The sequence below is a fragment of the Polistes fuscatus genome, unplaced genomic scaffold (genome assembly GCF_010416935.1).
Source record: "Polistes fuscatus isolate 324 unplaced genomic scaffold, CU_Pfus_HIC Scaffold2, whole genome shotgun sequence".
In the NCBI taxonomy this organism is placed as follows: Eukaryota; Metazoa; Arthropoda; class Insecta; order Hymenoptera; family Vespidae; genus Polistes; species Polistes fuscatus.
The window spans coordinates 6,143,925-6,157,729 of record NW_025113096.1 but is presented as its reverse complement, the minus strand read 5'-3'; the positions used below and the strand labels follow the sequence as shown (position 1 = coordinate 6,157,729).

General features: G+C 32.0%; 1 protein-coding gene across 6 annotated transcripts in view; it reads right to left on the bottom strand.

Annotated features, from left to right (window-relative positions):
• Nucleotides 1-13,805, bottom strand: part of LOC122516801 (neurexin-1) — a 304,617-nt gene that overhangs the window by 139,681 nt on the left and 151,131 nt on the right. For all 6 annotated transcript variants that reach the window (XM_043634936.1, XM_043634938.1, XM_043634940.1 and 3 more), the window contains exon 5: nucleotides 8,959-9,119. In XM_043634936.1, the coding sequence (XP_043490871.1) occupies nucleotides 8,959-9,119 (161 nt within the window). The remainder of the gene's footprint in view (nucleotides 1-8,958; nucleotides 9,120-13,805) is intronic.

Sequence of the window (13,805 nt, the reverse complement as noted above, 5' to 3'; positions counted from 1 at the left end):
CGGAAATGATAAGAATGATCGAATTTATACACTTTGACTTTATACGATTGATCCTTTGTGAAAATCTTTACATGATGCTTATTCTTCTTCTTCTTCTTCTTCTTCTTCTTCTTCTTCTTTGTTTTCTTTTTTGTCTTCATCTTATTCTTATTCTTACTATCTGAATTTCATTCGATAGGAATATCGGATTGAAAAATATTGCCAATCTTTATACGTGAAAAATGAGAAAGAAAATGTAACAATTATTCATTCAGTTTTGCAGAAAGGAATTTTTAATTAATTTACAAACACCCCTAATTGCACATTCAGAGTTTTATTTTAATTCTTTAAACTTATATATCACTTCTGAAGCAACAGAAATAATTATTTGATGTTACGGAATATTTTTAGTCAGTTATAACTTTATTTAAAAAATAATATTATAAGAAATAAATTATATAATATTTATGATAATAAATAAATAAAATAAAAGAAAAATAAAATATTTTACTCTTGCATGTAATATAAACACTAAAAAACAAATATCAATTTACGAGCAACAACGTAGGATAACAATCAAATTCAAAGAGTTAATTATTCATTCATTTCATATATTTAAACATCCATAAAAAAATGAAAATGAAAGAGATAGATTATATTTGCATAAGATTTTTCTTGAAACTGATAGCATATCTCTCTTTTATTTTCCAACATTATTTGTTATAATCGTTCACATTCGCGATATTATTCCGATCCAATCTGATCTGATCTCATAGTCTTGTCACATTCAGTCATCAATCATAAAACATGTCTCGAAAGTAGAACAACGATCATCCATTCCTCTCTCGCAGTTCCCTAGGGGCGAAATATCGAAAGATCATCATTGACGTTTAAAGTTCTAAGTAAACTTGTAATACCTATCCGCTAAAATGTCAAAGTGGATCAAACGAGAAGGTGAAATACTTGGATCAAAGATACAAGTTGATTTAGAATCGAATGAATCGAGACCATATACTTGAGTTCAGTTAGGGCCATTACCTTTCCTTAAGATTTCCAAGATTCGACTGGTCGGAAGCTTGACAAGGAAATAACTTGGTTGCTACCTAAACTCAAGTTAGATTTCTCTCCTCGACCTCGATCGTGTTTTCGAGTATCTTGTGGTTACATTCCTTTCGAATATCGTCCTGCAATGGACCATGTTTAAAGCTGAAAATCCTCTTCCGAGAAAGTGCTCACCGTTGATAAAGAAAACTGAGAGTTTGAAATAATAGTAATGGTGAGAACACTGGAAAGTTTTGAAAGATCAAATTCTGGAAAATTCTTACACGGTAATTGAACAAAAAATCAAATTTCGAGGCATTAACATCATATTGAAATGCAACTTTTCGAATTTGAGATATTTGATGCTTAATTTCCAAAGACGAATCAATAATTAACCGAAAGTTGATTATTTCCATGCTTTGTTGCGCGATACACGCTTATAATCGTTACTGCCGTCATAAAAATGAGACGTCATTTTCGCGTGAGACATGCACCCTTTTTTCTACAACGAATAAAACTTTTTAATCAATATGTACACATGTGTACACAAAAGTATACATATGTGTGTACATAAATATATATATAGGTATAGAATATTTATTATTGAAGGATACTTTTTGACATCAGGATAAAAGTTGCTCGTCAAAATATCGTAACTTTGACCGAACATTGACCGATCATTTTTATTATGAATTTATATTCATAATAAAGAAAAAAACAAGATGAACAAATAATTATTGTGAAAAGTGCACAATAGCGCACGCGCGCGCGCGCAAAGATTGTTTTTTTATAATATTTAACATACGATTTTTATACAACATAATATGATTAATTAATTACGCAAGTAATTATGGTATTTATTAATTATGCATTTATAGTACGATTTGTAAATTCCAAATATTCTATTATTGATTCTATTGTATCGAAAATGTAATTTTTGACAATAATGAATTGCTAGCTACGTTACTAACGTAGGAAAAGCAAATTAACTATAGCGAAAAGCATAGTGAAATAGGAGAGATCGAAGACGCATACGAGATGGTTGTAAACTAGTTACTATGAGGAAGGAAGAAGTGAACTTGTCTACGTCCTCGTCTACGTACGAACCGATCAAACAGATTGAAACTGTCAAACTTTCGACAGAGGGCTTGAACTTTGCTACACCGTACCTTCCGGCTGTACTGATCTGTCCGAAACACTGTTTGCGGTAATGAAAGTATTTTTTCCTTTTTTTTTTATATCTTTTTGTTTCTCTTCATCAACTTTCCGATCGATTGCTGTATTTGCATACACGAAAGTTTACATATTATTGTTCAAGTTTAAATATTAAAATATCGTAACGTTTTTTATTTTCAACAGATTATTATACACAGAATGTTGTTTACAGATATATTTAATTAATTTTATTGGTCCATACACATGTGGTTCAATTCATACATGTATATATTCTTATATTTCTATCTACACGAAAAAAATTTGTTTTAAAAGTTAGCGATTCCCTCTTGAAACCGTACGTCATGTAAATAAAAAATTTAATAGACGAAGTAGAAACTTTAAAGTGCACGAAAATGCAGGCCATACTTTATTGATAACGTAGGAATCTGAGGTTCAATAAATTTTTATTTTCGGACTGTATCCTCTTTTATTTATTTCTATAAATAAAAGAAATTTTATACAAATATTTAGACATATCTGATAATTAATCTTTTTTATTAACATATTTATTATCAATTTAATCAAATTTATATATTATCGACAAAAAGAATTTTAATTAAAAATAACTGAAAACAATTATTCTGTTACATTAAAAGTCACTACAATTAATATAAAAATTATGTAATAGAAAATTAGTTTCTCTGAACTATTGTCAAATAATATAAAGTTGTTTTACTTAACACGTAAATGTATAAAATGCATAACACAATATTATATAAAAGTAAAATAAAAATATCGATGAATAAGAGAAAGACAAAGAAATAAAACGGCGTATTTCTTGTACGAGAGATCACATACGAAAATAGAAATTATTTTCATTTAGGGGTATTAGGTATAATCATAAAATTAACCCTTGATAGTCCAGTGCCGTGTTTTCCCTTTTAGATATTGTTTGCCAAGTCACGTAAAAGGAAGTAGGACAAAAATAGAGGAAAAAATAATAAAAGTAGTAGTCGGGGTAAGAAAGAATCTCGAAGCTCTTTTTCTATAATATCTTTTCTGCTAACTTTCGATATATTCTTTCTGGTAATACACTCGAGAAAGAAGAAGAATGAAGACACGAGGAGGTCTCGTCAATAATTCGTTGGACCAGTAGAGAATAGAAAAAGAAAGAATCCTAAGCTCTTGCGAGATATTTTCGAGATAGTCGAGGTAAGATATGGATTATCTTACAAGAAAGAATACAAAATTTCTTATCAATCTTCGATACTTTTATTTCATCTAAATGAATTTATATTAAATACCTGCATATGCGTGTGTGTATATAATAGATAATATAATTATTATAATGATTAACTCCAAGACTAATGAATATTATAGACTTTTATATGTGCTTATGTGTGTGTGTCTGTAGAAAGTGACATGCGTTGAAATAAATACATTACAAGTGAAAAGTTTGGGATTAATATGTAAATTCAAAAAAACAATATTTTTAACGACGAATCTGAAGCAGATTATAACAAGCATTATGAAGATAAGAAAATATAAAATCTCTTAAGACATCACAATAATGGAATCTCTTAAGATATTATTCGATTTCTTAATATTTGACATAACAACGATAGATTATTGAAAAATTAATAATAATAAAAGAATATTTTCGATTTGGGCAGAACTATAGCAAACGATCCCAAACTTTTAGCCAATAGTCTGTGCGTTATAATCTAAAGGATATAAGGGTTTGCGTCAATGTATGAGAAGGCATACATTTTGTAGGAGAATTAGGTCGATGCTAGCATATAGACCAGTTAGCGTTTGAGGCAACGGTGCATCGGATAATTTCCCTAAGCACACGTTCGTCGAACGAGTTGATCTCGATGTGACATAATCTTCGAAATCGGTTCGTTGTATGTACATACATAAGTACATACGGAAGCATGCTCGTTGGTATGTATATATGCATGTATTCATGTACGTATGTATCTATATATGCATTTACTATCTATGTACTTAGGTAGATAAACGAAATTTATAAGCGTCTCCAAAGTGCTTGGAATATACCATTCAGACCGAGAATCAATTAACGAGTTTCAATCCTAATTATTTGCCATGCGTACCAATCGATAAGTAGAAACTACTTATATAAAATGTTATTGATCATTTTAATAAATATATCATATGTACGATCGGAATCGATCGTATCTAAAAATCCATAGTAACTAAAAATCGATAGTTACTATGCGCCCACTAATCGACAGAGAGTTACTAGTAACTAGCGTCCATAACCCCCACCACTCGACCGTCAAGTGAGTGCACCATGCAGGGCCCATTACAAAAGACATTCGGACTATTCTAACGCTGGACGCCTACGAGAACACTTGGAAACAAGATACCCGGAGACAACAAGCGAGAGGAGTATTAGAGAGGCAAAGAATTCATCTGTTAAGACGAATACGTCTTACAGATATTATACCCGGTGATAGACGTAGAGGCGATAACCCGGTAATAGACGTAGAGGTGATAACCCGGTAGTAGACGTAGAGGCGACAATTAACGGTGAGAAATATAATTTCCATTTCTTTCAACGAGATTACCCATCAGGGTTAATCGTGACGAGAAGTTGATCACGGACATAGTCCGTGATCCATCGTCGTCCATTGTATTTGATACCAACCAGGGTTTTTTGCCGCAAGGCTTTTTCCCTGACGAGCCAATAAAGCATTGCACGTATTGGCTCAACCAAGTGTTTTATTTTATTTTAATTCACCCTTTCACCCTCCTCATAATTAGCTTAATCCAATCGCCAGAGGACTCCGTGTTGGAGGAATTTTGACAAATACATCATAACTTGTATGAATCTACCGTAATATTTTAGGTTACTTAATATTTTGTCTTGTAAGAAAACTTTAATTTTTATTAAAAAAACACGCTTTGGAAAATATATTTTTAAAAATTAACTTCTTTTGATATAGAAATCTAAACAGTGTGGTTGTTCCGCGCCCGTAGTCTACTCAGTGGATTGTCACTTTCGTAACCTCGACGAGTATTTGAACGCGGGTTTATAATAAATAAAGTTCTTGTTCAACAAAGAACAATTTATATTTGAGAATTGTAAAGTCTTCATTTAAAATACAATTGCCGTCAAGAGTTGTAAGTTCTCGTAGCGGATGTCTCGTGCTACACACAGGTTATTTTCCTATGAACTGCAACACATTTTGATACTCTGATGTACGATCTGTTTACTCTAGCTTTGTAGCAATTTTCTTCCGCTACGTATATCTATTTTCCCCACCCAAAGGTCGTCTACGATCTTATGAAGGTGGTAATGGCTGGTTTTTTCGGTTGTTATCAAAATTTCAAAAGGAAAGAGATGGTTTTCCGAATAATCAGAAGTGCTGTTAATGGAAACGTGATGTTTCGGAAAAGATGGCCATAAAGATACAATAAAAACCATTGCAGGTTGTCTTTAAATAATTTCTTGGGTTATTGTGAATTAAATAAATAAAGATCATTTCTTTATCCCAGTTAGTAGAAAAACAACCTTCTTAGTATTTTTATGGCTCACCCGCAACAAAGGATCATTATTACTTGAAAATATTCGGGAGCAATAAAACCTCTTAAGATTGTATTGCTTACAGTCTTAACAGGAGTAAATTACAAAAATTGACTATTATAAAATTTTTATAAATTTTAAATAGAAGAAAAAATGAATCACAAGTTCTCACATGAAACATTAGTACTATATAAATATGAATTAAGTGAAACGCAATGTTTTAAAAAGCAAAAAAACCGACCGAGTTTTTAGTAGAAAAATAATTTAATAATAATCTAAATAAAATTATTGAATTTTCCAGTAAAATAATTTGTAACTTTTCTCTTATTTCTACCAAAATGAAAATCATAGGATAGTGTTCGGTAAGTGGCGAATAAATCGATAGGATGGTAGAGGGCCTATGATCAATGAGGCATACTGGCTCTCTCGCTTTAGAGGCTCGCGATAGCAATGCGTAAATAATTACGTTACCCTACCCTGATAGCACGTAATACGCAATGAATACCAGTGTACACCTACCGCACTAACGATATTACTGTCACGTTCGTTCGACGATCTATTTAGTTTAGGACAACGATGCCAGCATTAAAATTTATCTGTATTTCCCTTCTATCAATCGAACTCCCCGTTTCCTCTTTATGTAAATTATGTCTCTATACACATGCATATACGTGTTTTATAAGCGCAACATATCATACATTGTATATATTTAATATTTATTTGAACGAAAATTAAATTAAAAGTTTCTACATGGTCATACAAGTCCTAATTTTGAATCTACACTTTTATTAACGATTTAACACTAAACTAATACTACTACATATATATATATATATATATACATAAAATGAAGAATTTTCATAAAATTTCGTCTAAATTTATTTTTATATTATTTTAGTTATAAACTTAAAAAACAAAAATTTCATTTTTCTCATATAACTTATTTCTCAAAGATTAGTTTTCAATGTATCAGACCAATGTATCAACCAGACTTCACACTATACATATTTCAAATTATTTACGAAAAAAAAAAATAAAATTAAACTTTTATTTACATAGAGATATATCTTATTCAGCTTCGCTGCATTATTATAAATTATTTTATTCACAAATGTATATTTGCCTCACACATATTTTTCGCATCTCGAACATGTTCTCATTCCTTTACAATACTTAACAATACGTAGCCTTTACAATATTTTACTTGACGAGTTTTTAGTATGTACGATTCTGAACTTGTTGATAATTTTAGTAGATGCTTTTCTTCCTGCGATTCTCGGTACGCAGCGCCAAGCTCTGTAGCTAATTGTAATAAATATTCCTGTCTTGAAATATTTTCACCCGTTGTTTCTTTATACAAAACCCAGGCATTTATTCCAACTAGATCCAAAATGTTGAAAAATACCTTGAAGGTTCACCTACAAGATTTCGACTTCACACTGTCCTTCCGTGCCATCTGGTCCGCCACGTTTACACCAAATTTTGTATTATTATAAAAGATAATCATGTGAGGTTAAGAGAAAATTCAAGAAGTGTGCGTATCGATGTTTCTAGAATTATTGATAGACGATTTCTTTATAAGTACTGCTAAGGAAATGTTATTCCTTATTTGTCATGTGTGTGATGATACGGGTATAAGTGTGTGAGTTTCTCTAGACGGGAGTGCATGTTTTGTTTGTAAGGTGACATGGCTTGGACCTATCGCCTTTTGGGTGGTCACACCGAAGTCTCTCGAACATTCTCGATCCGGAAGTATAGGAAAAATCTTGAATTTTTATGATCGGGATTGATCGGGATTGAGAAGGAATGCAAGGAAAGGACGAGAGGCGTTAGAGGGGGAAGTTAAGTATATATATGCGGCGAAAAGGCCAGCGTTCTAATGCGTTCTGATATAGGATTGTTCTTACGACGAGTGTTGGTGTGTGAAAAAAGACGAAAGACGATCACAACGAAGAATTGAGTACGACGGTATCTTCGTTAATTACGAAGCTTAAAAGTAACACATAACACAACGAGTTGATTAATTATTAGTTTAGATTATAAATACTTACTATTGTATTCTATCACATCTCATTATATCAAAATAAACCTTATAATAAATAATAAATAAAAAGTTTAAAGCTTACAATCGTTTCCGGTATACATTTGTTACTTTTTTCCATTTTTATTGATTTATGCATGGAACTTAACACAAGGTACGAAAAATCGTATCGGCACGGTTCGGTCCATTTATTTGTTTTATTTATTGTCTCCTATGAATTATTCGTAATTTTATGGTTTTTCAGAATTTGAAAAAAGTTTGTTTTAAGCGTCCTAAAAATATAATGACTTGACCTCTGGGTTATATTTGGTGATGTTCCATGTCCAAAACGGTGTCGATTGATATAACACTAATGTATCATTGTCATATTGCCATTTGCGAATATTCTTTCATACTAGTGCTTTAATAGAAAATTACAAGAAACTTTATTGTTGAATATATTCAAAGAACTCAAGAATATTCTCGTCTGTAGGAATATTATTTAAACTAAATTGAACAATCCATGCTACATATTGCCGTTACGTCTGTACGTAACAATCACATATTACCTCGAGCGGTCAAATAGACCGCTAGAGATAGGTAGGACAGGTCACGTATATTTCTTCGGAAAGAAAAAATAAAACGAGAAGTAAATACTAAAAAATACATTGTATTTACATTTTAAAAAAAGACGTAAAGGTTTAGTAGCGATGTGATAAAGTTTAAATATGTGAAAGTTGTACAAAAGTTTGAGTGATTTGAATGATCAAATTAACCGGTAGTGGCAGATTTAGTGTTAAACCAAAAATTAATCTAAAGAGTCTTGAAAAAGGAACTATAACTGATTATTCAAACAACCTAGAAGAAGCTTTTAAGCATTTCATTATTACCGACCCATATACGAGTCGTTAATGCAAAGCCCCCCCCCCCCCGTAAGAACGACTAACCCATATATGAGTCCCCGAAAGGGTTAATCCATCTAAAAACTAAACTATTCTGTTACGATATATTCTCTTTCTCGACCGTTAATTTGTCTTCAAGATAAGCTAAAGACTCGGATTACGTATCCGGTATCTAGCATGGCTACGTATACGTTTATTACATATACAAACAACCATACCCATTAACGTATATTTATGTTTTATATAAAACAAATTAAATACAAAAATAACAAATTATAAGAATAAAATACATAAACAATTTAACTAACCTCTTGAACTTTCCTATGAACGACAATTTTATGCCACTGGTTGTCGTCGAACCTGATTCTGGCTGGTTTGATATGTAGATCGTGTCTCCCTTTGGCCAAAGTCATCCCAACGGCGACACCACCGTCCCTAAGAGACACGGTTAGGTAATCGTCTCCCACACCTGAAACCGAAACACCATATACATACATATGTAACTGTGTATGTTACGTGTATCAAGTAGAAATTGCACGGATTCTCTCATTTTCTCCTGTTGGGACGGAAAATGGAAAGTAGAGAGGTGAAGGAATAGAGATAGGGGGAATAAGGGAAAGGATGGAGAGTAAGAGGGAGAGGAAATAGAGAGTTGAATTGGTTGCTTTTAAAGCACACATGTCGTGATCGTACGCTGATTATTCTACGAATCTGTGGTTAGAGGATATAAAAGATGCAAACGGTACTTTGTACTTAATTGCTAGTATGCTAGCGCAAGAAGAACACATTTGCATAGTAACTCTAAGTTTATTCGCGCATGTATCGTCGACGTTTACCTAGGAATCGTTCCAACTTTTAACAACAACAACAAAAAATAAATAAAACTATGAGAAAACTAATTTGATTCAAGATTCTCCACAGGTAAAGATTTTTGCGGTCAGAATTTATATAAAGTAAGAAATACTCGTGTAAATGTGTAGGAGAAGTACAAATCGAAGATTTATGGGGTAGTCGTAAAAAGAAAATTTAGCGATGAGAGAAAAAACTCGCTACGATTGAGCAAGTACACAGACTCACCAATAAGATCATTAAAGCACTTGTGAACTTAAAAAATATTGCACAGCTATATTTTTAGATGTAGAGAAAGCGTTCGATAAGGTTTGACATGAAGCTTGTTGCATAAGATTAGGAAAAACTTTCCCATTGCGTTGTACCATTTAATTCAATTATATTTAGAAAACAGAAGTTTTATAGTCAAAATTCAAGATAGTTTCTCTGACATCTTTATGATAAACGCTGGAGTTCCACAGGGCTGTATCTTAGAGCCTATCCTATATACGCTTTACACGGCTGTATTCCTATTACACCAGATATAACTTTATACATTTTTGCTGACGATACAAATGCATTAGTTACGTACGAAGATCCTATAATAGTTTCTCATATTATGCAAATGATACATTCAAATGATCGAACAGTGGCTAAAACAATGGAAAATAACTGTAAATACAGATAAGTGTAATCATATCACTTTTATATTAAGAAAAGGAATCTTCTTATCTCATATTACACTTAGATTCCAAACTTACTTGAAAAAAAAAAAGGAAAGCAAAAATGGAGGGACATGTTCTGGCTTACCAACAGACACTCTAAATTATCACTCGGAAATAAATTACTGCTATACAAAGCAATAATAAAGCCTATTTGGACTTATGGCATCCAACTTTGAGGAATGGCAGTCAAGAGCCATATTCAAAAGCTGGAATCACTGCAAGCTATAATTCTTAGAACAATTGTTAATGCTCTATGGCATATACGCAATGATGAAATTCACGAAAATCTAAAAAAATCATCTATTTCAGACGAAATTATGCGACTATGTAAAAATTATACAAACAGACTTGACTAACATCCCAATTCTACTGCAAAAGAATTATACTCATTCGATCAACCCAGAAGACTGTATAGAAAACACTCGATTGATCTTCTTTGTATCACATGGACTCGGTCACCTCACACACAACATTAACACACTATAATTGAACAGTAAATTCGATGCTTCTCCGATGGAATAAGTATTCTCGTGTTATATACATCTATGTTAAACTAATTTACCGAATGTCCAAAATTGAACAAATTCTCAAGATTAATGGTTGTAATAAAAAAAAAAAACGATGAGAGAAGAATCTAAGAAAATCTGTTTGAAATTTGAAGAAAAATTGAATGTAAACAATTATTTACGATAAATGTCAAAGTGGTTGTTTAACTCGTGTAGTTTACCAATGCATTTCAAAAGTTATGTGTTCACATTTAATTTAATAATAATTTAAGGTTGATTATTATATTTCTATTAATTTCAAAGTCGTTCCAATATGAACAAAAATAAAAATAAAAATAAAATAAAAAAAGATGTGAATTATAAAAAGTAATCACTTTATCTATAAATACACGAATTTTTCCCCTCTCGATGCATCTACCTACGTGCATATATACATAAATAATCTACAACAATCATATATATTTAATGCATTTACTTTTATTACCATGTACCTTCATATCAATGTCATAAAAATTTGCATATATACCCATAAACGTGTAAATGTAAACAGCCACAAACACACACATTCACAAATATGTAGACACATATATACACGCATACACGTGTGAAAGTATTAAATCTGGTGTCACCTAGCCTCGTACACTGATTTTTCTCGGAACTAAAAACCATCCAGAGGTGGAATACAATCTACAATCTTTTATTGCAGCTCAGAGACACTGAATTTGTTTCGGACCATTCTATTCGACATAACAGTCGCATTGCAGTCGGTGATCCCTAAGCTCTCGTCTTTTCGGCAGTCACGTCTATTTCATGTTAAAGGAAAAAGAAGAGAGTGGAAGGAATGAAGACGAGGAAGAGATAAGGAGGATAGAGGGGGGAATAAGGAAAAGAAGAAGGTTAGCCATATACTTTTGTGTGTTAAAAACCGGCCGATTCTCTTGGTTGGAGTTCTGGGCCAAGTAAGCAGGTTGGAGGTAAAAGGTTAGCGAAGAGAGTTTAGAACGAAGAGGACCAAGGGGGTTGGAGTGGGTTAAAAGGGTGGAATAGGAAGTGGGGTAGGTGGATGGTTGGAGGGAAGGGTTGCACCTTCGCCGCAGCTGCAGCTGCATCGCACGACTCGAAAGCAATATATATCGCCACACGGGCCGACGATACGATGCGCGTTCCGCAATGCTGTATCGCATACGGTACGAGCTTCGCTTTACTTCGCTGCGTTGCATCCGCAGTATTCTCTCTCTCTCTCTCTCTCTCTCTCTCTCTTTCTCTCATAGCCGCAACGCTAATTTGTTCTCAAGATAAGCTAAAGACTCGGATTACGTGAGCGGTGGTGGCTGGTCGGCATGGTTTTGTCCAATAGTAATTGCAATACCCCTTCTCCTATACTCTATCCCATTCGTTCTTCAACTTTACTATCCCCTTGTCCGTACGTAGTATTCATGTATGCGAATATTTATGACTGTGTTTGTATAAACAGAGTACACGTTCCGATCGAGGCGCAACTTACTTTCTTTTGAAACCCTTTTTCCCATATTTCTCTCTATTTTTTCTATCTTTCCTTTACTTATGCGTCGACTTTTGTTTTTTTCATATCTAAATTTTTTTTCTAACAACCGTATTTTTCTCTCTTTTTCTCTGTAATCATTCTTTTTATTTAACCTTTTCACGCGCAGGCAAACATCTTCATTTCTTTGTAGAAGTTTAATCAACCAACTTTTCGCGTTTTGACCCACAAAACTTCGTATTTGAGTAGATGTATGCATACATGTGCATCAAAACTAAGTCTATATCGAAACAAAGGACCGATGCATTTTTGTGTGCGTGTTTGTTACATAGGGTGTTTTATGTATATTCGAGAATTTATATCGATTTTTGTTTATTCTCTTTTTTCTTATATTTACATACAAATATTTGTTAAATACTTTATATATATATATATATATATATTTTCGATTTTCATTTGCGAAGATACGCGAAAGCGTACAGTGGTATCGTGGTCTATTTTTTGTATTTTATTTCCGTTTCTTTTTTTGTTGGATATTGCATATACACTATGGGTAAGCATCACAATGATATTAACTCTGAAAATATTGTTTTATTTAAATTGTAAACGTGTTTGAGAGAGAAAAATATGTATCTTATTTTTTATATATAATATAATTATAAGGATCTAGATTTTTTAATTCGTAAAATTCGTATGTCAACGGTATTTATATGACATAATAACTCCGAGATAGAAAACTCGTGGAAATAGCTTTTTGACTTTTCAAAAGCGATATTTATACACATACATTCATGCGCACTAACACAAATCGAAAAATATCCAGTTAAAACATTCACACACACACTTATTCATACTAACTTCATACTTTGGCATAATCTAACGGATTATTTATTTTTATGGTTTGAAATATATTATAAAATATCCTACAGTCTCGATTTCAATAATTTTATTACATATACAAACACACACATACATTTATGCGCAATCCAAATATACATGTACACATTTATTCATATTATCATATCAATTTCTAAATTCCTGACTGATACAACTAATTCTATTTTTCTTCGTTTCGAGATTAATGATAAGACATTATTCTTTCGATCTCTATAATTTCAGTATACATGCAAACACAAATTCAATCGTATATGTATTAAAGAAACAGTTATTCACACACATATTCATCCTCGCTCCTAAATATCTACGTAATACGATTATTTATTTTTGTTGACTCTAAACTCAAATAAATAAATAAATAAATAAATAAATAAATAAATAAATAAATAAATAAATAAATAAATAAATAAATAACATTGTTTTTATACGATTTAAGGTTAATTATAAAACACATTTTATACTTCTGATCCCCATAATTTCAGGATACATCAAACATGAATTTGACGTTAACCCGACGCTCACTTTGAAATCCATGATGGACGATAAAAACTTTTCTTTTTTCATTTCTTTGGAATACTAAAAATATGTGATAGCTAATGCCGTTATTTGCACCTACATTCACGTGCATTAGACGGTTATAGACGGCATTTACATTAACGATTTAAAATCAATGTTACTATACAAATATAAGTTTCGTG